The sequence below is a fragment of the Haliotis rubra genome, unplaced genomic scaffold, assembly GCF_003918875.1.
Source record: "Haliotis rubra isolate DU_JTF1 unplaced genomic scaffold, ASM391887v1 Scf42, whole genome shotgun sequence".
NCBI lineage: Eukaryota > Metazoa > Mollusca > Gastropoda > Lepetellida > Haliotidae > Haliotis > Haliotis rubra.
In genome coordinates this window covers 1,273,429-1,300,443 of record NW_025767102.1, presented here as the reverse complement: position 1 = coordinate 1,300,443, position 27,015 = coordinate 1,273,429, and the positions used below count along the sequence as shown (strand labels likewise).

Genomic DNA, 27,015 nt, shown 5'->3' with positions numbered 1-27,015 from the left:
GTGCACTGGATATGGGCGTTACTGTGTGTGACCACCCTGCCTTACATATTCAACACGCTGTCATCCCTCTGGGCGGTTCTCACTATGATATCTGGCGAGCTGCATATTCCGTCTCTCATTCTGGTGAGTGAGTGAGTGAGTGAGTGAGTGAGTTTCACACATTGCCCCATGTGGGGATTCGAACCCAGGTCTTCGGCATGACTAGCAAACACTTTAACCACTTGGCTACCCCAATGCTACCCTTTGCTATAAAACAACTTGGGTCTTCGGCTTCACACTTGAACAACTAGGCTACCCCACGCCCCTGTCATCGTGGTAAGAAATACGTATCAACAACACATCGCAACACGTGTATGTAGCCCATGCAGTATTTAAAAGATCCGAGAAGATCCGGGTTAGAACTGGCCTTCAGTAACCCATGCTTGTCGTAAGAGGCGACTAACGGGATCGGGAGGTCAGCCCCGCTGACTAGGCTGACAGATGTCATCGTATCACAATTGCTAGACCGATGCTCAAGCTGTTGATCAATGAACTGTTTGGTTCACACTCGAATATATACAGACCGCCACCATACAGCTGGAATATTGCTGTGTGTAGCGTTAAACAACAAACAAACACATAGGCGGATCCAGAGGGGGAAGGGGAGGTTTTTTTGCAGGTCCCCCCCCCCCTGAAAGTTTATTAAATGACCATTGAAACTCGGATGAAAATGAAATGTGCACCCCTTTCTCAATAGTGTGCACTCCCCACCCCACCCCACCCCTTTCTCAAAAAGCTGTATCTGTGTATAATTTCTTTTGCCCACAGGTATTCTTACTGAATATATGAAATGTGTTCAGGGATGCACATTCACGTTTATTTTTATCTAGTTATGACGTTTGCACACCTCAGCGCAATGAGGATATATCAGTACACATGAATACTGACTATACCCAATATGAATATAATGTATAATATTTCTTTCAGGCCCTTATACCGGAAGTACTTCATACTGGAGGTCTTAACCTTTTCATCTTCTATGTCCTACCTAGTTTTGACCCAATCACCGGACTGGTCTTGACAGTAAGTGTGGGAACACTTCCAGGGATATTGAATATTCTCCGACCTGTTGGATGTCGATGTGATGATGGTGGTTGTCAGGGCAGTTGCATCAACAAGAAGTGTTTTATACGAATCTTGAACACGTTCATGTTTCTCTTGCATGTGGCAGCCATGGCTTGTCTCACCTTCCGGGTCTACGTGGTGAGAGGGGCAGTTTTGCTAACGTGTCTCGTACCCATCTCACTCTTTCTCATCTCCATCTCATACTGGGACAATTTTGTTCCAAAGCTGCGCCCAAACCATGACCAAAATACAACCAGGAATGCTGAACAGGGAGCGAACAGGGACAGAAGTGTTGATACAAAATCCAGCTATTCTAGCACTCAAGCTTCAAGCCCCTGTTCTTTAAGCTGGGTAAAGACAGAGGTGGGAAAACGGGCTTCAAAAGCAAATTTGTGTATTTCTATCTGTAAAATCTGTGTCACGCTTGGGCTGGCGGCAGTTTGCTTCAACCATGGCAACACTGACTGTTGGAGAACATTTTTCTTTGTCCGTGCTCAAGGGAACAGATGTAGCTTCAATGCTGATGTGACTCTTCTGAACAAGCCCCTCACTCTCCTTGGATAGTTGCAAGTGTGAGTGTGGTATCAAGCGCCGTGTGCTACAAGATATCGAAGTACGCCTGCAAAATACAAGCTCAACAACTGTGCTTCGCTCTTCCATTAATACTGTCGTTCCTATCAACTCTCTGTATCCTTGGATACGCTGCTCTGAAAGCGGAGTATGTGAACGGAGTCATAGGAGCAACAGTGATAGAAACATATTTCCATGCCAGTGATGTACTTACTTTATTGACATCGTATACTTATGTATACTGGATTCCTATTGGAGCTGCTTCTATGGTATATCTCATGTTCGGTGTAGGATTCCATATCTGGATTCCAAGGTGCAACAGGATGAGCCCTACGTGGAGGTAAGGCATATTGATGATAATAGTCCACTTTTATAGCGCCATTCCAGGATGTATTTCTTGCTTAAAGCGCTATTATTATTACTCCGGATAATCCAACCTGCCTGTGAGGCGCTAGAAGGTTAATAGTCACATAACTTATCCCACCGGGTACCCATTTTCTGCTGGGTGAACAGAGGCAATTTTGAACAAACTCACTTGCCTATGGTGAGACCACATGTATCACATTCGCTTCGTTGTGGGGCAGGACTGAAGTCCTAGAAACTCTCAGGAATCAAGCTACCAAACACGGTCACCCATCCAAGGAGTCTCTTCATATTAGAGAAATAAAAACTCCACAGTTCGAACTCACCATTCATCTAGTTGTAGAAAGGCGGAGGTTTAGGTCAAGTCATATAATGCCTATCTCAGCTTCCTTTGGTTGGAAAATATTTTCCTTAAGAAATATAGTCTTAGTCACAACATGTTGAAATTTTATTGTTGGTTGAGATAATGTCATAATTTCATGACAATATTTGAATTAAATGTGAAAGGCTTTTGGAAGAGCATTGTAATTCATTTGCATTTTGTAATGCAAAGTCTATTACTGTGTAACTTAGAGCATGGGAATATTTGTTTCTGAGTTGTGCATATGTGCAAACTAGAAGTGCATAAAACATAATCATTTATGCAAGAAGTACATGACTTTCTATATTGATGAGCGGCACTTACTTGGTACATAAATTCTAGGGGGTGAGGGGTAATTCACATTGTACATGCTTCTCCATAAAGATTATGAACCGTACCTTATCTCGAACACCTGGCGTAATCTCTGACATTTAGGTGTCCACTTTATATATATTCATACCAAATTTCCTTATACGACTAATGAAATCTGCTTCATTAGAAACTCGAGACTGGTTTTCTACGGTGCTGACGTTAGTAATTGTAGTTAGCAAACCGGAAGTAATGCCATAAACCGGAAGTGCACATAATTTGCTTTTAGTTCTGCATTAGACTGCAATTAGATTCATAGGAGAGTGTTTTTTAACAAATCGACGAGTCAAATTCAATTTAACTGTTAACAGGCCCTCGTGTCTTTGCGAGGATTAAAGATGTTAAAAAAACATAAAACATTTGAGATGATCCCCGACTCGAAATGCTTCACGTCAGATAGTTGTTTACACTTTTACCACCTGAGCGCACAGGCCCTCGTGTCTTTGCGAAGATTAAAGATTAAAAAACCAGTTGCGCTCAGGTGGTATAAGTGCCAAGCTTCCAATGTTTATAAAGTTCCCCAGTGCAGGCGTACAGTAACATAAAAAAGACGGAACTAAGCCCTTGGCCTTCACGTGGCTGATTTCTCTCACATAGACAACTATCGGACGTCTCGAAACGCCATCGTTTGAGCAGAGATTAACCTAACTTTAAGGTTAACGAAGCAGATCACACAAAGACTATGTAGTCATTCAGGTTGTCGTGTGGTGTCATCAACATCTTTCTGGCAGCTTGACGTTGATTGAAGCAATGACGAACTGGTATCCATTCCGATTTTTCTAAATATTCCTGTGATGTTTTTTCAGGTTGTTCCAGAAGCCCCTATACTGTGGAGTGTTGCTTGATTTATCGTTGATTCTCAACCGGAACAGGGAAGAGCAGTGGGTAGGTGATGAGCTCTGTCAGCTGCTGATGGAAACAACTGTCAAACTGCAGTAAACGAGGCTCAAGATAAAGGCAGCTACACAATGCCCAAAACGTTTGTGACATAGCTGAAAAGAAATTAAATAAAATAATGGAATCCATTTTAAAATCCATCTTCTTTAAAACGTTATTACGCTAAAATCCATCTTCACTGGATTCTGACTGCTGTCAATGGGGAAGGGCAATAACACGTAAATACTGCCCTCAGTTGTGCCAGGATCCGTTGATTGTATGCCGGGATCACTCATTGGTATCCTTGGTGTTTGAAGTATTATGGCGGGCATTATGTTGGGTTAATCAATCATTAATCCATCATATAGGACTTAGCTTAATCTAATCTATCTACGTACTTCGAAATAAAAAACACTCGTTTCGCATGTTTCAATTTAACTGAAACTGAGGTTGTCTTTACAAAGTATACCATTGTCATCTTTGTTCCAAGCTTAACCTTTACCGAACACCTGGGGTCATCACATAATTTTAGTGATCCATTCAGATTTGTTTCACCGTTATTTTGCCCTTGACACCAAATGGAATATGTTTCAGAAGACAATCTGGTTATTGACATTTTACGTGTATCCTTTTGACAGGCTCAACCACAGCAGCAAGCCACGTCTATCTACACCCCGATGATACACCTGTGTGCCACCATGTGGCAGGAGGAACTGAGGGAAATGGTTCAACTGATCAAGTCCATGTTGAGGTAAGGGTATGTTAACTTAATGAATACTGATCAAATACTGCTGGTGTGTGGTCTTGTGCATAGAGTCCAGGTGATAATTTGGCGTAAAGGAAGGACAAAATAGCGGTTAAACTTAAATATATACTCGTGGAAACGAATAAGGGAACACATGAAAGTACAAGTGTGCCTTTATTCTTTTCCAGGTTTCTTGACAAGGTATGTATTGCTCTGTGAGTGAAATTCTGGAAAAAATATATAGGAAGACTTGTACTTTCATGTGTTCCCTAATTCGTTTCCATGAGTATATAGGAATGGATCGCTGAAAATCAGTGACGACACCCGGTGTTCGCGAGAAGAAACCACACACACACACACACACACACACACACACACACACACACACACACACACACACACACACACACACACACACACACACACACACACACACACACACACACACACACACACACAACACTCTACCGCTAGCACCTACCAATCATTTTCATAAAAGAGTAATTGTTTGCGAACATGTTTTTCAATTTGAATTTATTTAGATATGTTTGATTTTAGTCTTATTCCCATCCGAATTTTTACAATTTATCATTACTTATCCAGTACCTAACCCGTGAAGATCGGGTTAGAACTGGTCTTCAGTAAACAATGCTTGTGGTAAGAGGCGACTAACGGGTTTGGGTGGTCAGGCTCGCTGACTTGGTTGACACATGTCATCGTATCCCAATTGTGTACATTGATGCTCATGCTGTTGATCACTGGATTGTCTGGTCCAGACGCAATTATTTACAGACCGCCGCCACATAGCTGGAATATTGCTGAGTGCGGCGTAAAACTAAATTTTACAATTTATCATTATTTATCAGTACCTGAAATTTAACTGAGTGACTGTTCGGATGCTGATTTGTTGTTGCTGATTTTCAGGCTAGATATACACCAGTCCAACTTTCGTGCAAGTAGGGCTTTTGGAATTGAGTCCAAAGACAACTATAACTTTGACGGTAAGCCGACATTTTTGTAGCATATTGTGAGGTTGTTAATTGCCGCTTAGAACAGTACGTTAGATACATCACAGGGGCGTGTCACGCTTAGAAACAGCGTTAGAAAAACATATAGGTATATAGACCTTACCCTAGTACTATATAAAAGGAAAGGGATGTAACGACACCACCACCACCTCCTCAATCAAAGTTAGATTTCACCACGTAAACTATTTTTAAGGCCCCGTCGAGGCCTACGGATCGAAAGCGAGATGATTTCCCTACAAAATGAGCTATAAATGCCTCCGCAATTCCAAGCCAAAATCATGGATCACCCAAGACAGCGAAAACTCACCTTTTAAATTCATTTATTAATTCCACCCGCTTTGACAGCACCTATGTAGGGCTAGATTCGATCGGCAGCGGCATTCCACGGGTCTAAAAACTTATTGCAACATCTACAAATCATTTCCTTGACAGTAAGCAGACATTTTCTCCAAAACCTCATACTCGCTGGTCGGCCATAGATGGCCTTGACATTTAAGTGATCTGAGCAGATCCGCAGAAACGAAATTGGGCCATCCGATTGGTGGAAAATATAATATACTGTAAGATTTTGACTGTTTGCTAATGGGCGTGAAATATGAACTTTGCAAAAATCCTCTATTTTCGATAATGTACGGAACAGTAAATTGTTAAGAATAGTTTTAGAGGTTGTAAAAATGCATTCGATATTGATTCATTTTTAGGAAGTTATATTTATAAATATTTAACCTTTAAAATTATTCTTACAAATTTACTGCTCAGGTCACTAAAATGGCAAGGCCATCTATGGCCGACAAATGAGTATGATTGCCGATGGTTTTGGAGAAAGTGCCTGCCTACTGTCGAGGAAATGATTTGTAGATGTTGCAATAAGTTTTTAGACCCGTGGAATGCCGCTGCCGATCGAATCTAGCCCTACATAGGTGCTGTCAAAGCGGGTGGAATTAATAAACGAATTTAAAAGGTGAGTTTTAACTGTCTTGGGTGATCCATGATTTTGGCTTGGAATTGCGGAAGTAGCTGTTTTCGGTGAGTCGTGGCGTATAACTTTTGAAATAAGGATCCGATTGTGATCATTTATAGCTCATTTTGTAGGGAAATCATCTTGCTTTCGATCCGTAGGTCTCGACGGGGCCTTAAAAATAGTTTACGTGGTGACATCTAACTTTGATTGAGGAGGTGGTGGTGGTGTCGTTACATCCCTTTCCTTTTATATAGTACTAGGGTAGGGTCTATATACCTATATGTCTTTCTAACGCTATTTCTAAGCGTGACACGCCCCTGTGAGATACATCAGGTGGTGTCAGCTTGATCCTGGAGTGGGGTTATACTTGATGTATTTTCTTTTACAGCCAACATTTTTTTCGACAATGCTTTTAGTGGGAAAGGGAAACAAAGGACAATCAACAAGTATGTTCAGCGACTACACCAGGCAATAAAACAGGCATGCAGGTGAGATTCACCATTAATATGTCAATACCCACACTCCCACAAAGATTCAAGGCTATGTGTTCACTTTCTCTTCAAGAACGTTTTACCTTTTAAAATGATAAATATATCTGCAATTGCCGGATATCAGCACTTTTTTGGCATGCAGCACTTCTATAGTATCCTTATGTTTTTGGTTTTTATATAAAAAATATCTGAGCCTTCAACAGCTGTGACATGATCATGTGTGACCAGTCTGACTTTACATGGTAAGTAGCAATAATTTTGACAAGCTAAACCAGTTTCTTTCCCAACTACAGCCTGGTTCCCGGTGTCTGATGCGTTAAGTTGAAGCGTTAACACAGCAGACCCCGGGAACTATCAGCCTGGGTCTGTTGCGCCTGTCAGTGTCGGAGCGTAGCGCAGGCGCAACAAACCCAGGGAACCAGGCTGTTCCGAGTACACTAAACACTCTGGCACCAGTTCCGCACCAAATGTCACCCCCTTGAAATTATCTGTAGTCACATTCTGCATAAGTATTATATTGAAAATGACAGAAGTAAATATTAATGTGTTTGTAAGTTATAATTACTGGATGGATGTACATTTGATAAACACAAAAAATACTAGTATTACACAAAATCATCCAATCACTGTTACCAGATGGTTCTGTCTGAAAACACTGATGTCAAAAAGTGCTTGTTAACGACTGATTTTGACTTGGCGTAATATAATCTGTAAGAGAGGCTGGAAGATTATAGTTTTAAATTGACCTTCGACAGCTTACGTCCAAATGATTGAATCAAACAGATTGTCCAAGATGTAAATGGGTTGACTTTAATATATTCATATATATTTGAATTGCGTTAATGTTTACAGAGAGGTGTTCCCGGAGGGGAGAAATAGAACTAGATTGTCCCAAGAAAGTAAAAACTCCTTATGGGGGAAAACTAGAATATGCTTTGCCAAATGATAACAAGCTCATGGTACATCTCAAAGACAGTTCTAAAATTCGTCGTAAAAAAGAGATGGAGTCAAGTAAGTATTAATAATATGTGTGACTAAACACTCACAGACACAAACACACACGGGCGCGCACGTGAGATTCCCTAAAGTGTAGTAGAGCATGTACAATTATATTGACACAGAGTAGTGACAGGATATATACTGGACAAAATAAGTTAAAGATATTGGTATTTTTATCATTGATGTTTTATCAGTGTGTGATTGATTGAATCAATAGATCATTATTAATAATTTCAAAATTTACATATATCTCTAACTATTTTTGTCCAGTATATATTATTTATTTGTATATGAATTCACATTTCAATTGCACTAATAATCTTCAAACATCGGAAGCATTTTTTAAAATTCTTATTCCATTAACACTTTAATTTATTACACACTCGTAGAAGCCACATATCATTCTCCTCGTATAATATGCTGGTGTTGAATTTCATACGCGTGTATAAGAATCGATACCACGGTTTGTACCAAGGACAAACTGTTTTCCACGAAACACATGTTAGTCATTCCTGGATGTATGCATGAATGAGCTATTTTACTGGTCAGTGATTGGTGGACGAGATATGCGTCCCTAGCAACCCACAAGACATCCTTCTCCCCTTGCACACAAACATTTCGAAGAAATCCAGGCTTGAAATAGCCAGAACTTACTGGTTGGCAGTGATGCTTGGCGGTATTGCATGTTGGACACTGTTCCGAATGTCTATGGGTCAAAAGGCACCGTTGCCTTGGTGCAGTGTAGGCAACGCGACAACCATACATACTATCTGTTTGATTGGCATTTAGAAGTTGGTGACTAATAAGAAAGTAAGAAAGTTTATGGATAACAACTTCTTTATTATATATGATGCGACGTTTCGGTATAGATTCTTATACCGTTGTCAAGCAAGAGTGAAGTACTACGGCACAGAACAGACTTATATACATGAACAGGGATTAAGTAATAACAACATGTAGGACTGAATGAGGGGGATTAACAATAACAACAAGGCACGGTGGCAATAATGTAGTGACAATAGGAAGCCAATGGTGGTGGAGGTAAAAAACAAGATATACATGCTAATGAGATTAATTAACAATGATGGCTGAGGTGCTCTAATCTGTTGTTTTTATGAGATCATTGTATGCAGAAGGGATGAGATATCCCTGGTCTCTGTTGATTGATGGCTTGTGTCTCAGTTTGAACTGCTTCTGCAAGTTTCCTTTTGGTGAAGTCCTGGTGGTTTTGGATAATATCTCCACATTGTCCCAAATTATGTTTGTGATTGGGGCAGTTGATGATGTGGTCTGATATTGCCGATTTTCTATCAGATTTAGTGGTAACAGCACCAAAACCGGATAGTAAACCATTGAAATATACGTAAATACAGTAGGAAATACATGCCATGACCGGGTTTACGTATGTTTTCAGATATTTCCTAACTTCGGGCATATATTTCATATGAATCTATACCTTTGAAACATATGCTCATCGTACATTTTCGTATGCACAAGCACCTCGTTCATGTATGCCCTGACCGGATTGTCAGGGGATTTCCAAATATGAATTGCAAAACAGATACCCCGGTAAATACATGATCATACAGTATTTCCAATGCATTCCTTTGAATTTCAGTGGGTGCTGAAATTTCCGATTTCGTTCTAAGTTTACTCGGGTTGGAAACATGTGAATTTACTTAGGTGGGGAAACACATGTAAATTTTCAAATTTGCAAATGTTTACACACCTTAGATATTTATGTATCATACCGGATTTCAGGGGTATGTATATGAATGGTTCATACACCATCATGTTACCTGTATTCAAGCAAGATGATCATATGTTTCCATCATGTGAATTACTTGGCTCATGTAATTTCACTTTCACACATTTTAGTACGTTTGAAATCAACGTTCACATGACCTCAATATTCTTATCACCAAAGAGCCTGACAAAGAAAGCGGTATTACGCAAGCTAACACGCCTTATTAAGCTGCACTCGCTCTTGCTACCAGTATCAGTTACGCCTTGTCTGTGGTGTTGGCAAACCTTGTGAGGTGCATGTTTCGAGGGATTGAAAGGTTCAGTGGTGAACAAAGGGCGATGCGTTGCCCCTTTGTCCTAGCAAGTGTCCCTAGCTGCCCCAAAAGAATAGCACTTTATCTCTCTTGGAGCACAATCAAATATGCTACACGAACCAACTCGTAATTTCTTAAGTCTGTTCAGCTCGCGCATCACTACTGTACAATAATTGTGGCAGTACATAATTGGAATATTATTGCACTTGCTGTAATAACGCCATATATAAACTTTAAAGTTTGTTTCACTAACGCAAAAGTATACAATAAGAAACAATGCCATATCAAATTATATATTCTGTGAGACATGAAATGAAAAATTGTTTTTATCGAGTAGCGATTATGACCGGATAGCACAGGCGGGTGCGTTCTCTGAGTATATCATAGACATGTTGGATCTCCGTGCCTTTTGTGAAATTCGTCTATATTGTCCTGTTTAAATTGACGATCCATAACTCAGATTGCGAGTAAATATCACGTAATTAATTGTGATGTCGCATTGCTGTAAATTTCCCTGTCGAAGAAGTCATTCTCACAAGATGTATATTCCCTCGTTTGGAGAAGATCTATGGCTATTACGCCCCAGTGTTGCTAAACATCTTATAGGCCTTTAGTCTGACACAGACGCGGACATCGCATGTTCAGGTTCTGATCTGACAGGGGCTGAAAATATCATTCCGACATGAATACAATATCTCAGTGTTTTCCTAAGTAAGTGGAGATCTTTCTACAACATTGGAAATAACTCTATCGTTGTCCTTCTGATATTCCCCCGAACGAAAGCTCTACCCATTTAGGGTACAATGTGTAAGTTACAGAATTGTAGGGAATAGTCTTAAGACTTTTCTACTTTGACCAAGATTCTTCGAACTTGTAACAGTCGTTTGAGAAGATCAAAAGAGAAAAGGGTAGTGCGCGATGTATATGACGGACGTATATGGAGAACGTTCGAAGAACTTTATAAATACAATAATAGAAATACCGGTTATGTTTAAAACGCACCTTCAATCTGATAGCCAGAGGGATTATTGTGAAAGATCGCAGTATGTATCATCATAAACGGGCCAAGATAAAAGTACATGTCATTCATCTCCACATTATATCCCTTTTATAGACACGGGACATCGTTGTTACAGGTAGGGCAAACACTTTCTTCTAAAGTATCTGCCGGTTTCACGCTACATACATGTGTTCAGATTATCGAGAAAACTAGCGACGCAAGTTCTCCTCCATCACACCAGAGACCACATAATCTATCATATGGCCTTTGATCACACATATAATTGTATAGATACCCAGTGTTTATTGATAGCGATGAAGCAACTTATCAAAATTTACAGCCGACAGTATCATCTGCATTACTCTCTTACATAAGGTGAAATATCACAGGGTTGTCATGGTAACGATAATTTGGCATACTATTTATTGTGTTATTCTTTAATCTGTGATTAGAATTTAAATCAGTTTTGACGTGAGCATGTTAAGAAAAGAGAAGCTGTAAAACGAAATGTATTGTGATCGAACCTATAGGCCTTTGTAAAAGCGAGTTTCAAGCCACCTACATAAAAACCTGTTTTCATGATAAGTATCTGCTAATCCGTGGCACGATTCCGACCATATCATGGGCATGTGTTTGCGAATCATAATCAAATAGTGATGTTACAAGCAGTCCATGCCGCGTCAACAACACATGCAAACAGGGGCGTAGCTACCATTATAAAAAACAGCTCGAGCATTCACATGATCTTTGCTAAAAATAATTTACAGTAAATTACAGTAAACAGGTTATTCTTCATATCATAACTTTCAGTGATGATTGTGTTTCCATCGACATGTATGAGGATGTTTTGTTGCAGTCATGATTATATGTGAATCATCACTGAAATGCAGTTGTTTATTTATCATTTGTTTATCAATTATTTTAGAAAAAACACCAAATACTCGATGTATGGTATTGTATCAATGCAGCTGACATGTATACAATATGTCCAAACATATTTGTATATGAGGAAATCACACTTGAATTTCCATGGTGGTAAGACTTCCGTCCGTAACCCCCAAAACACGTTAAAACTCATCCTTATCGGATGAGGAATATATATTTAGGTGATATGATTTGACTAGAATGAAATTTAAGGGGGGATACAAGCGGAAGTCTTTCCACCATATTTTGAAGCTATTGAAATCATCAAACGTCAAACGATAACTCTTCAGGTCTCATAAAAAATGAAAGTTGGGCAAGCCCTCAATACCACCTAAATATAAGGCTTTGCAGCCCATATTGCTTACACGAAAAAAATGGCTTGCTACGTGCCTGGCAAACGCACGAGAATTGCAATACGGGCCTCTAACCACTGATTCTCCGTGACCTGGAGACACATGTGATTGAGCGTGTGTTGGGACGTCGTCTGTCATACAGACCCTGAAGCAAATATATCCAAGCCCACGCAAGTCTACAAAATGTGGCAAGTCTAGATTTCCACAGCTTCAGGAGAAAGTCTCAGGGCTCCTTTTCCTTATATAATATTCTTTTTTTACTATCAACTTTTTTTCTGTAAAATATGTTCATATCAGAGACTAGTTGTTAATCTAGTTCTGACGGGTAGAAGACAAAAGACAAAATGGATACTAGTGCTGTTACATTTTTTAATTATATATAAACATTCGTCCTTGGCTCGGGATAAATGTATATTTTCCACCAAATGTACATTCGGAGGATATCGAAATCTAGGTTAAGCTATTTGAATCATATTTACAATTAAAAGACCCAAACAATGGTGTGTTGTCCACATTTTTGGTTTTTCATAGTCACAGAACGATATTTTCTCCCCTTCCGTCTCTAGGAAAACTCACTGCAGGGTTCGGGTTATGGAGAGCCATACCGAACACCCACAGCTGGCGGGACCAACATCTCCAGTAACATTTACATCTGCCAACGCTTAATTCGCAAGTGGTGAGGCAATAAGCTAATGAGGCTAAGGGTCCTGTACCATGTTTGTGAAATATCTGTGATGCCTTATATGAAGTCTATCATCTAAGCAAGTCTAGCTATGTATGGCGTTAAGTCACTGCTTGAAGAAATCCTTTAGAATTTTATCTGGTCAATATTAGTATTTCCATCATATCGGAAAATACATAGACTAACGCTTAGTGTCTGAATATATATAATTTTGATAGTAACAAACAAGCCCATTTAAATTGAGCCCCAGGGAGACACGAGATTCAGTCCGGCTAGCCATGGCTGCAGTTAGCTATAGATATGTTTACTTTGTAACCCGACCCCCAAAGTGAGTTAGGGTTCTTGCAGATGTTAACAGACCCTGGACCTGAGGAGATCTAGACTTGCTTCATTTAAGGCTTTAGCATTGCAGAGAGGGCTTGGCAGTAGGGGAAATAATGTGGTTCAGGGACTGTGAGACAGACTAAACAGTAAGGAAAATAATGTGGTTCAGGGACTGTGAGACAGACTATAAAATGCATGGCAACCTACACTTCATTGTGACTATCATTTTAAAACACAAGGGTTATTTCCTTTGCGTTAACTGACAGGCTTTCGGTGTCAAATTATTTGGAACTCCAACCAAAGGTTATGGTCTGCTGTCTGGAAATATGGCCTTTTTGTAATGCCATAATGATAAGTGATTGTTGTACATATGATGTTTTTGAAGGATAATATCAGCGTACTAATACTTTGCACGTGTTTCCCCCCACTCTTTCCATACCCGTAAAAGTTAACTTTCCAATATATGCCTGTAAGAAAATACTGTAAAGTAATGGGATTGCTGAATTTGGCCACCGGAGGTAGTGACCACAGCACTCTGGTTATACTGCATTGGGAGAGGACAGAGCTTGGCAAGATGCCAATAAATATGCTTGTCATTTAAACCTTTATCTGATATTTGTGGAATGTGATTTTATAATTGAAGATGCTTCCTGCACCTGTAGCCCCAATATAGATGTTGTTAGTCTGTGAATCTTCCAAATTACTTCGTCCCTTTCTTTCAATTGAAATTAAGATCTTTGCCTTTTATCAAAATAATATATTTTCAGTCTTAATGTGCCTTTGTCGGGAATCAAACACCGGTTTTTAACCTGACAGGCGAACGCTTTAGCCACGAGCATACCCCATCATTCCTTGATACTGTTGGTACATTTATTATACATTCAAGATTGAACCCAGTTTTGTCACCATATATCCTTCAGTTTTTATGTTAGTGACATGATCTGCACACTGATAATTTAAAAAGTGGAATATAAATAATGATTGATTGCGATCTTTATCCAATTTAGTTTTCCATTGATCTAGTAATTTTCAGTTTCTGTTTCCACGAAATTCTGTACGCAGGTACTTTTAACAGTTTCACCCAATAACAGTAACGCATACAGATAATACGTTTCGGTACTTTGATAGATTAATAAGTACATATTATATTCTATGATATTGAGATACCAAAATGATTAACATGATTATATAATGTATAACAAATTAGACAGCAAAAAGCAAAAGCAAAAAAGAAAACGCATGAGCAACATAATGCTGTCAGGTAGTAAGCTTTCAACAATTATCGAAACTGCTTAGTTATGAGCTAATTGCAATCACTACAATTTCCTATAGTCTGCCCAACAGATGGAAACAAAATAGGTCTAATATGAAAATTATGAGCTAATTGCAATCACTACAATTTTCTTTAGTCTACCCAAGAGGTGGAAACAAAATATGTCTACAGTATATTCCGTCGGGTAACTGAAATTATAGAAAACGTCCGTATGGAATAATACCTGTATTCCGAATCAAAAAGAGGTCACACCAAGTATGTGCATGTTCACACATTTACAAAAGTAATTTACACCGGGAATCATTAATACATTGTAATCATCTTTTATGAAAGTATAGATAATGAAATTTGTTCAGTTATGATCAGTCGGATAACTCATACAAGTGAGCACTAAAATAAGGGACCTACCGGTTCATGTCTGTGTGAACACATTCGTCTAAATCTGTGTTTTATTGTAATTAGCAGTGTCTCCTTGTATAGCATATATAAGAAGTGTACCTAAGGTCAGTTATTTAAACTGTTATGTAATTTCCATTACAAAAAGTATAAATGATATTACCTATTGGTCAGAAAGACTTATCAGTACCCCAACACCGACCACCGCCACCACCCCACCTAGGCCTACCCATGCCACACCCTCTCCCTCGCACACACACACACTCCCTAACATACATATCGCTCTGGCCCATAGACTCGATATTTGAACCTTTTAAACAGACACCATGTGTATGTCAAGAAAGACACGCACGTTATTAGTGGTGCTCAGTCATGGGTATCACTTCACCATGTGTTACTAATTATCTCAGTACATTATGGCGTGGTCGGACGCGCTAACGAACCCTATGTGACAGTTACATTACAGCACCATTGAAATACATGTTAAAGTAGTGCTAATCTTGTAACACTATACTTACTCATTTCCAACCATTTACGCATGTACAAAATATATGACAAACCTAACCCTGGTCATACGAGATTTCAAGGGTATTGAAATGCATGTCCTACAATCACAGCATTTACATATGTTACACATGTTAGGAAACACATGGAAACAATGGCCAGATTTACACACCTGTGAAATACATGTAAATACCGAGTCGAATGTATGTTTATTTTAACACCCTTTTAAACGTGTGTAAATCTGACGGCCAGATGATACGTAGATTTCAAACGTTGTTCATATGGCCGCCGGATGAAACGAGTATTTCCTGACGTTAGTAAATTTGGGTAATACAGTCATTTTGTGTGGTGTGCTAAGTCATTTCTCCCAGATACAGTAAGATTGTGGAATTGTTTGTCTACCGATTATAGAGAAACGGCTACTTTGGGTAGTTTTAAGAAACAGATTAATGGGTCAAATAATAATAATAGTCAAAATTACTTCAATTTAAGCTTTGGAACAAGATTCTGTCAGATTATCCATTCACGCCTCAGGCTCGGTTGCAGCGATTTAAACGCACATAAATATCAACGATTTATATCCTCAAATCCCTCTTGTTCTTGTGGCTACTGTTATGAAGATCCAATTCACTATTTATTTTCGTGCGTTAATTACACTGACATAAGACATAAAATGCACTTCTATACTAAAGGATATGACATCAAATCAATACTATACGGCCACTCTCATGGATCTACTAAAGGTAATCTTGAATTATTAGAATCTATCCATTCTTTCATTGTACTGTCAGGCAGATTTGAGTTGTAATATATACTAGTAAACGAAATTGCACTTACTATTAAGTATTTTCCGACACTAATGGTTCTAACATTAAAAGTGGCATGTTACAGTTTATGATTGTTACATTTCCAGAAAGCTATTGTTTATTGTTTGTTGATATCATGTTTTTCTCCGTACGATTATTATATCTATAATATATCTGTATTCCGGAGCGGTATTCATATAAGCACCGTACTGCTTGTTTACCAATCCGGTTCCTCTTTTGGAAATAAATATGTTTAAACCAAGGAAACTTGCAGAAGCAGTTAAAATCCGGAGACACAAGCCATCAATCAACAGAGGCCAGGGATATCTCATCCCTTCTGCATACAATGATCTTATAAAAACAACAGATTAGAGCACCTCAGCCATCATTGTTAATTAATCTCATCAGCATGTATATTTTGTTTTTTACCTCCACCACCATTGGCTTCCTATTGTCACTACATTATTGCCACCGTGCCTTGTTGTTATTGTTAATCCCCCTCATTCAGTCCTACATGTTGTTATTACTTAATCCCTGTTCATGTATATAAGTCTGTTCTGTGCCGTAGTACTTCACTCTTGCTTGACAACGGTATAAGAATCTATACCGAAACGTCGCATCATATATAATAAAGAAGTTGTTATCCATAAACTTTCTTACTTTCTTAACCATACATACTAGTTTGCCATACATAATAGAAAGATCTTTATTCATGAAGATTGTTGGCCTCCGGCCCATGTTCATACAGGTAGTCAGTCAGCATATAATGTATATGACGACCAAAATATATAGAATAATAATTAAGCAACAAGTTATTCTGAAGCAATTTGCATAGTAAATATACATTGCCAGCTTTCTTACGACTTAACATCCGTTGCAGCCAAAGGCATATTATATACAATGTATATTACGCGTAGGGTATGATGTATATTTAGTATGTATGTACTTCTCACGCAGAGTTTTATACCGGACAAAAACCATCAAAAAGTTGTATTAATCTTCGATGGCACACATTATGCTACATAGGGTTAGATCAACAATGTTGTTGTTTGGATGGGTGCCTAGCTACCAACGTTCAACGTAATTATCCTGGAGGCAGGCTCTGTTGCTTTGGCATATAGCTCTGTTCTAAACACCATCGTCCCCATCTTCATCACTTGAGCAGGCATGGTATCTCAGTGGGATAGCACTATAAAACCAGCTTAAGTCTGGGCTAGGACAAGCAGCTGCACATACACACGCATGCACGTCGTCATATGAGCAAAATATTCTCAAGTACGACTTTAAACCCAATTTCACCTCACCTCACCTTTCTTGAAGAGCAAACTAACCAACTAACGATAACTAATAACTCACATACGATAGTCGCAGCGCGAGAGCTTAGTGAAAAAGGGCTGGATCTTAATGCTGTACACTGACAGGTGATGTACATGTACTACTTCCTGAAGCATGGCATCACAGACAATTCCAACTATGAGACCAAAGAAGCGGTTGAGGAGAAGGCTCAGAACACCTTCCTGTTGGCCCTTGACGGAGATGTGGACTTCCAGCCTGATGCTCTTCGTATTCTCCTGGACAGGATGAAGGCCAACCCCTATATAGGCGCTGTTTGTGGCAGGATTCACCCCGTAGGGTCTGGTAGGCATCCCTCACGTTTAGAAAAACTGAACCATCAAAACTCTGGGCCGCATTTCACAAAGCGATCATAGCATTATGACTATCGTAGATTTTTCAGTCATAGCGCTAAGATCGCTTTGTGAAACAGGCCCCCGGTCTTCAGAAACCCATGCTTGTCTTAAAAGGCGTTAAGCTTGGTTTCGACGGGATCGGGTGGTCAGGCTCGTTGACTTATGTGACGCATGCATGTCATCGTGTCCCAACTGTGTAGATCGATGCTCATGATGTTGATCGCTGGTCTACAAACACCGTGGGTTGCTGTAGAAAACCTCATGGGAATGATCGTCGGTCTATGTAGTGACATGTCAATATGGAAATAATGTATACTGAGCAGCACACATTAACAGTTACTCGTGAAGATACGGATTAGAATTGATCTTCAGTGACCCATGCTTGTCGTAAGAGACGATTAATGTCATCGGGTGCTCTGGCCTGTATATCAATGCTTATGCTGTTGATCACTTGATTATCTGGTCTAGACTCGAATACGTTCAGACCTCCGCCATATAGCTGGAATAATTAAACCACAAACAAAACAAAAACAAACAACACAAAAAGCACAGGGTCACTGAATGATTCCAGGTCCTATGGTGTGGTACCAGAGGTTTGAGTATGCAGTGAGTCACTGGCTCCAGAAGGCCTCCGAGAACATGCTGGGGTGTGTCTTGTGCAGCCCCGGATGTTTCAGCCTCTTTCGGGGTTCTGCACTCATGGATGCCAACGTGATGAGGGCGTATACCAAGACGGTGTCGGAGGCCGCAGAGAAGATACAGTATGACTTGGGTGAGTTGGTTTGTGACGATGACGTCACGCTTTTGTTGCTGCAGTTGAGTCTGAGCCAGGAATTCACTGATCTTTCTGAACTTGTAGTTTAATAATGTCGTTATGTTAAACTCTAGACGAATTACATCGCAAGCATAACATGGTTTAAGTAGAAGAAACCATTTGGGGATTCGTGAATTCTCGAGAGATTTATCCATTGCATACCCCATATGTTTACCTAGGATACTGCAAGAAGCACACATCGTTTAACGATCATTTAAGGCAAATAAGAGTCACTATTCTTCTAATATCTCAATCAGTTTCACTACATACTGGTGAGGGAGTTTTGCGCAATTAGCAATATTCCAGCATACCAAGGCGGGTAGTCTCTCGTACAGACCCTGAAGCAAATATATCCAAGAAAGCCCATGCAAGTCTAGAAAATGTGGCAAGTCTAGATTTCCTCAGCTTCTGAAAATGAAGAAAGTCTCAGGGCTCCTTTTCATTATATATATATATATTTTACTATGAACGTTTTTTTTCAGTAAAATATGTTCATTTCAGAGACTAGTTGTAAGTCTACACGGCGGGGGAAAACCAGGAATGGGCTTCACACGTAGTGCCCATGTGGGAAATCGAACCCGGGCCTTTTGGTGATCCCCACCGTAATATTGCTGGAATATATCTAAAAGCGGTGTAAAATCAAATTCACTCATAGGCCCCCACTGATTGTGTTGCTGTGCCGGAAGTATACAAAACTAGGTCGTCAGCGCTTGGCTCAACTACCTCCGGCGATCTGATTGGTTAATAGCATGACAACAAATGCACGTGCGAATATGAAAGGGAAATTTAAAGTTTGACAAGATGTCACGGTCTCATGTTTTATCTTGGTAAGAATAATCTTAAAAACAAGAAAAATATTTTTTAAAGAAAAAACATTCAGTGTTATGCGTTAGCCAAGCTAGTGATGCCAAGCGCTGACGACCAAGTTTTGTTTACTTCCGGCATAGCAACTCGATCTTTGGCGATTTAATAAAACAACAACAAATGCATCCCCACGGGAAGCATGTGTATATGCCTCCTACACGCATCGGAAATATGGACAAAAGTTTTTGATACTTGTGAGACCTTTCGATATATTGATGGATGTGTGTGCGCATTATCCGATTTTCGATCTTGTCGCCGTGTTCCTGTGATGAACCTTCATATATTATATATTAGTAGGGTTGCTGGATTTTCTGACCCACAGTGGGGGCCTATGCACTCACTAAAACACATGCTGCTGATTTTCTTTCTTACCCTATGTTAAGGTGAAGACAGATGGCTATGCACGTTACTTCTACAACAAGGACACCGAGTGGAGTACACTGCCGCATCCGACTCCTTCACCTTTGCCCCCATGGATTTCATAGAATTTTTCAAGCAGAGGCGACGATGGACGCCCTCCACGATGATCAACGTCCTTGACCTGATCATGTCCTGGAAAACGACTACCAGAAACAATTCTGACATCTCCATCCTGTACATCATCTACCAGCTGGGACTGTTTGTCTCGTCCGTCGTCACCCCGGGGACGGTCTTCATGCTGATTGTCGGGGCTCTCAGTTCCAGCTTCCAGAGCATTACCCTAACGACATCGTTTCTAATTAACTTGGCACCACTCGTCATATTTGTGATTCTCTGTTTCAAGACCAGTACAAAAACCCAGGTGAGGTCATCTCGTTGAATGTTGTCAGTGAGAACTCAGTGTTAGTTTAAATTAAAGGTGTTTCAGTGAAAGTTACAACATACCTGATACACGTACATATTTGTTTTTGTAACCCGTATGGTATTCTAACAATTATCATTTACTACCCTCACCCGTGAAGATCCGGGTATGAAAGAATGAGACCGAAGCCTCTTCATCATGCAAGCGTGAAATATTTGACTGGATGGTTTGTGGGTTAAGAGTGAGTGAGTGAGTTGAGTTTTACGCTGCACTCAGCAATATTCCAGCTATATGGCGGCGGTCTGTAAATTATCGAGTCTGGACCAGACAAACCAGTGATCAACAGCATGAGCATCGACCTGCACAACTGGGAACCGATGACATGAGTCAACCAAGCCAGCGAGCCTGACCACCCGATCCCGTTAGTCGCCTCTTACGACAAGCATGGGTTACTGAAGATTAATTCTTACCCGGACATTCACGGGTATGTAGGTCCAGAACCTGGTCAGGCTTGCTGACTTGGTTGCTGACACAAGCTCTTCAGTAGTTGGGTTTATACCATCTTATATCTTGGTTTAAGCTTGATATTACCTATGAGCTATAACCTGTTGAATATCAGCCTTCAGCAGCTTTGTGTAATACACGTATAACCATGTATAACCGCGGTGATCCGAGTTTCAATAATTATTGGTCAACAGTTGCCTATGATTGTGGAAAGAGGCAAATAACGAGACACGCTGATTTGGCTAATGCATGTAACCGTATGCCATTTGTGCAGATTGATGCTTATTATATTAAGCACTAGATTGCCTGGTCCAGACTCGATTCTTTACAGACCAACCCGTGAAGATCCGGGTTAGAATTTGCCTTTAGCAAACCCATGCTTGTCGTAAGAGGCGACTGACGGGTGGTCAGGCTCGCGGTTTGACAAGTGTCATCGTATCCCAATAACGATAGATCGATGCTGTTGATCAGTGGATTGTCTGGTCGGACTCGATTATTGACAGACCGACGCCATATAGATGGGATATTGCTGAGTTAAACAAGAAACGCAAACAAAACAAACCCAAATGAATTCAAAGACCAACTTACCAGTCTTCTTACGTTCTGGTTCATCGTTCCAGCTGACGTTCGCCCTAGTTCTGACAGTATGCTACTGCCTGCTTATGACAGTGGTGCTGGTCGGAATTATCAAACAGGCAGCTGAGAGTGGCTTCTGCTCCATCTCGACCATCTTCCTGACAGGGGTTGCTGGCATCTTTGTCATCTCTGCTCTGCTCCATCCTCAGGAAATAACATGCCTCTTCCACGGAGTATTGTACTTCCTTCTCATCCCAAGCACAACCCTCCTGATGGTCATTTACTCTCTGGTCAACTTGAACGACGTGTCATGGGGAACGAGAGACAGTGGAGAGTCCAGCAAAGTGCAGGGAAAAGATGAACCGAAGAAGAAAATGAAAACTTCAAAGAAATTGCTGTCGCTACTACTGTCAAGGGTAACTGGTGGTGATGGTCTAGAAGAGCCTCTTCTTGAAGGAAATCAGGTGGTTGAAGATAGACCATCGGATGAGAATAGTCCACAGGGGAACACTTCGGAGGAGCAAAATGATTTGCCAGACGGTGAGTTACCCATATTTTTGTAACCCTCTTTGTACTTTTAACCCATGAAGACCCGATATAGAATTGATCTTCAGCAAACCCAGGCTTGTCGTAAGAGGTGACTAACGGGGTCGGGTGGTCAGGCTTGCTGACTTTGTTGACACACGTCATTGTATCCCAGTTGCGTGGATCGATGCTCATTCTGTTTATCATTAAATTGTCTGGTTCAGATTCGATTATTCACAGACCGACACCATATAGCTGGAATATTGCCGAGTGCGGCGTTAAACAACAAACCAACTAACCAAATCCTTGCACTATTAAACTCGCTGTAATTGAATCCTTGGAGCTCTTGATGACAGAACATCACCCCAAGGTCATGCGATTCAGCTTATACTAGTTTATTTGTGTAATACAAATCGAGCTGTAAACAACTCATCTTTTGCACAGCAACGATTTAATCACGCCAGTTTCATAATCTAAATTAAAGTAATGGATTAAGACAATAACCGATGTGTATTTCTTGCTGCAGGAGACAAGACCAATGACAACGACCTTTTGGATCCTTATCGAGGCCGTCGTGAGAATTTGTCCGAAGATGAGAACATATTTTGGTCAAACCTTATCAGTGAATACCTGGAACCTATAGATGAAAAGGATGACACGCTTACAAAGAACCTGGCTGCACTTCGGAACACAGCTTGTCTTGGCTTCATCCTTATCAATGCAGTGTTTATCGTTCTTCTATTCGCACTAGAGAGCATAGCACAGCATACGCCAAACCTGGCCTTTGAACTGCCCTGTCCGGATCCAACATTTAAGCCGGAAAAGGTACAACCATTATCAATAGCTTTCATAGTGGTGTTCGGGTTGTTGTTGCTGGTACAATTTATCGCTATGCTATTTCATCGGTTTTCAACCTTGCTGCAAATCATTGCCGGTAAAGAGATTCACTTTAGTTACATTTGGAAACGAAAAGGAACCAATAGTGATGTCCAGCTTGAAGAGTTGATGAGGCTAATCCATGACTATGAAAACAAGAGTTCAGACACAACAACAATATCGACGGATGACGAAAAGAAAGAGGACAGAAGAAGGAGGTATCGACTGAAAAGCATGAAAAGTGACCTCGGTAACAGACATCTTTGGCACAAAATGTGCCAAATAGCAATTGAGCTGTACAATAATCGGAACCGTGATTTCGCCCTTGATGAAGCTGTGAGGGAGGAATTTGAAAACCTTTCCTTGATGTCGAGGAGGACAATTGAAAACCTGGTGAGAAAGGCAATTGATCAATTGTTGAAAAAAGGGGCTAACATAAACCCGATGCCGTTTACCGAAACGGTTTTGGCGGAACTAAACAGGAGGGAGATTCGGGTTGAGGAGAAGACTAAAGGAGAACCCAAAACCTTAAATTCAGTATTTGGGTTGACCGTTTATGACAAGAAACGCAGACGACAAACTGTTATTCCTGGAGGAACATTGGGATCATATGGATACTGGAGCGAGGCATCAAGAAACACAACTGTTTCACAAGTACGTACCTCATACAGCGTTAAAGAAGAGATAGAACCTGACTATGACTAGTAGAATATGTTGTGTTGCATATGGAGGTGTTGCAGAAACATGTTTTCTCATACATTATAACGTACTCGAGATGAAACAGTCATCTAATAAACACAGTCTTAGACGGGGAGGTGGGTAGCCTAGTCTTTTATGCGTTCGCTTGTGACGCCCAAAAACCGGGCTCGATTGCCCACATGGGTACAATATGTAAAGCCCATTTCCGGTGTATCCAACCGTGATATTGCTGGAATATTGCTGAAAGCGGCGTAAAACTAAACTCACTCACAGGGTGTCCTCCCATTTGCGAGAACTCCCAGTTGTGAGACACATTAATTAATGGTTCAATGCCCACAGGTGGTGCTTCCCCATCCCTACGATGAAAGTGGGAACAACCCTGTTGCTGAAGAGTACCCGCAGGAGGCATAGTTCATTAATGAGTTGATTAACACAGAAGACATTGTTCGTTGAAGAGCATTTATTGTTTTCAATAGATACTGAAATACTGAAAAAGATTATCGTGAACTGGTGATATATTCTACTTGTTGAAGGCCTGCCATAATGGTGATCGGAAAGAGCAGTCAAAGGTTAATAAGTACATTTGGATTATTGTTATCTACACAATTGTTTGTAAAGCCATTTATCTCGAGTAGGTTAATTACTTTATCTTTTAGAGTTTCATTAAGTTACCTCCACAAGAATCAGATAAATAGCTAATCCATAATGAGCTTGGGTTCATCCATTCTATCAGGTAGGCGAGTAAGGTGTGTTTTCTTTGCTAAATACCTACTCCACTGTCTCACAACTGGGAGTTCTCACAAATGGGAGTAGACCCACTCACAGTGTCACAGGTTTGTTTTGTTTTGTTTGCTGTTTAACGCCGAACTAAGTAATATTCCAGCTATATGGCGGCGGTCTGTAAATAATCGAGTCTGGACCAGACAATCACGTAATCAACAGCATGAGCATCAATCTACTGAGATACGATGACATGTGTCAACCAAGTCAACGAGTCTGACCACCCGATCCCACTAATCGCCTCTTACGACAAGCATGGGTTTTTGAGGACCCATTCTAACCGGGATCTTCACGGGTATAACACAAGTAGTACCTAAGAAATTACATAACCATGTTTGTTTTCAAGGGTAAATTGTCAGTTTAACTCAAAGCCTAATTACAGTGATTAATATTGTATTTCTTTCTGATAAAAGTACAAATGTACCTTTGACTGAACGAGCCCAGCCGGATATAAGTATACTGTGACTTCATATCCGGTGCGCTCTCGCTCTGTGCGAGTGTTGGGTTAGTGAATGTACACGTGTTGATACTGAGTTTGAGTTCATACAGTTTGCCATCTTATGAATTGCAATTGTTAATTAAAGTGTAAGCGTGATCTGTGTATGTTGTGATGGTTTTGTTGCAATTACATAATGACTCCATCTTTGTTTTATAAACAAAGATCGTGACGATATCCATTGATAGAATTAGTTGTGCTGTGTTCTGAGTTGCAATAGTTTCAATTGTGGATACAGATTATTTATACCCAAGCGTCTTAAACTTTAAGGGGCCCAGCATGAAAATCATATTCTGGATTTGATTGTTTGTTTTGAGTTGTTCATTGTTTATAATCTATTGAAACAAACTGTCATCACATCTTTGGTCTTGGCACTGGGATTATATTGTAAGGCAGGTGGGATGTCACATGGAACTCAAATAACTTGTACAAAAGATCAAAGTGTGTATCACCAGGGGGAAATATATGATACTACAATCGCTCTATTTTCTTTAGGGACGGTGGGGTAGCCTAGTGCTCGTCACGCCGAGGACCCGGGTTCGATTCCGAACATGGGTACAGTGTGTGAAGCCCATCTCTGGTGTCCCCCGCTGTGATATTGCTGGATTATTGCTAAATGCGGCGTAAAACCATAAGCACTCACTGTTATAAACCTCAGCTTGATTTTTTTATTCTTACTCTACATTGTTCATTTAGGAATAGGTTTATTTTTTTTATGTTTCATCTTTCATTTGTAGGAATGTACAATGTGCCCTATGTGAGTTATTAGATACCGAACATGGGTACAGTGTGTGAAGCCCATCTCTGGTGTCCCGCTAAATGCGGCGTGTAACCATACTTACTACCTCATTCACTATTTTCTTTACTGCCAAAGTAATAAGCAACAGGTGGTGATATAACGAAAAAAGGTTACACTAATGGTTGTGATAGTTCCCCAAACATTGGAATGTCAATAGTAGCTATAAAGTGAACTTCTTTATGATGTCAACAAGTTAGCACGTAGTATGTTGTCAAAAAGAAAGCATGCAGCATGTTGTCAACAAGAAAGCATGTAGCATGTTGTCAATAATAATGCATGTAGCATGTTGTCAACAAGAAAGCATGTACCATGTTGTCAATAAGAAAGCATGTAGCATGTTGTCAATAAGAATGCATGTAGCATGTTGTCAATAAGAAAGCATGTAGCATGTTGTCAATAAGAAAGCATGTAGCATGTTGTCAACAAATATGCATGTAGTGTATTGTCAACAAGTAGGCACGCAGTATGTTTTCAGACAAGTGAAGGAGTAGAATGTTAACAAATAAATGTGTAGACTGCTGTCAACAAATAAGCATGTAGTATATTGTCAACAAATAAGCATGTACAATGTTGTCAAAAGGTGAACATGTATATTGTCAACAAATAAGCATGTACAATGTTGTCAAAAGGTGAACATGTATATTGTCAACAAATAAGCATGAAGAATGTCAAAAAGTGAACATGTAGTATATTGTCAATAAATAAGCATGTAGTATATTGTCAACATGTAAGCATTTAATATATTGTCAACAAACAAGCATGTAGTATATTGTCAACATGTAAGCATTTAATATATTGTCAACAAACAAGCATGTAGTATATTGTCAACATGTAAGCATTTAATATATTGTCAACAAATAAGCATGTAGTATATTGTCAACATGTAGTATATTGTCAATAAATAAGCATGTAGTATATTGTCAACATGTAAGCATTTAATATATTGTCAACAAACAAGCATGTAGTATATTGTCAACATGTAAGCATTTAATATATTGTCAACAAACAAGCATGTAGTATATTGTCAACATGTAAGCATTTAATATATTGTCAACAAATAAGCATGTAGTATATTGTCAACATGTAAGCATTTAATATATTGTCAACAAATAAGCATGTAGTATGTTAGCATGTTTGTTGTTTTGGGTATTTGTAGGACTTGCTTCCAAACACACACTACTGTCTACCCTGAAATGTCACGTGTTTCCATGTGTTTATATGAGTCTTAATAAATATTTTGTGAATTGAATCCGAACACGTGTTACGGTGGTATTTTCACCAGGGGCGACAGTGTATCCCAGTGTTCGCTGGCCAAACCGAGTGTCGGCCTTAGTACAATGTGTGAAGCTAATGGCTGATGTCCCCGCCGTGATGTTGCTGGAACACTGTTCAGAACGACGTAAAATCACGCTCATTGTCACCAT

The 27,015-nt window shown here is 39.9% G+C and overlaps 2 protein-coding genes across 2 annotated transcripts; both read left to right on the top strand.

Annotated features, from left to right (window-relative positions):
• The first annotated feature begins 998 nt into the window (after positions 1-998).
• LOC124288516 (chitin synthase chs-2-like) lies at positions 999-18,741 on the top strand. Its single transcript, XM_046725038.1, is given in 8 exon segments — positions 999-2,014; positions 3,574-3,652; positions 4,282-4,394; positions 5,313-5,389; positions 7,721-7,860; positions 7,862-7,879; positions 17,611-17,827; positions 18,449-18,741. Coding segments are annotated over 8 exon segments (1,011 nt in total). The 5' UTR covers positions 999-1,940.
• Positions 18,742-19,524: 783 nt separating this feature from the next.
• LOC124288576 (chitin synthase-like) lies at positions 19,525-23,769 on the top strand. Its single transcript, XM_046725128.1, has 3 exons — positions 19,525-20,336; positions 21,461-21,956; positions 22,468-23,769. Exons 1-3 carry the CDS (start codon positions 20,028-20,030, stop codon positions 23,520-23,522), a joined length of 1,860 nt encoding a protein of 619 aa, XP_046581084.1. The 5' UTR covers positions 19,525-20,027; the 3' UTR covers positions 23,523-23,769.
• The last annotated feature ends 3,246 nt before the right edge of the window (positions 23,770-27,015 follow it).

What these genes read in the sequence shown, in the direction of transcription:
- LOC124288576 (XM_046725128.1), top strand. Translation starts at nt 20,028, where the DNA reads ATGGATTTCATAGAATTTTTCAAGCAGAGGCGACGATGGACGCCCTCC. An exon ending in AGACCAGTACAAAAACCCAG is followed by an intron (nt 20,337 to 21,460) that starts GTGAGGTCATCT and finishes TCATCGTTCCAG; the next exon opens with CTGACGTTCGCCCTAGTTCT. An exon ending in GCAAAATGATTTGCCAGACG is followed by an intron (nt 21,957 to 22,467) that starts GTGAGTTACCCA and finishes TTCTTGCTGCAG; the next exon opens with GAGACAAGACCAATGACAAC.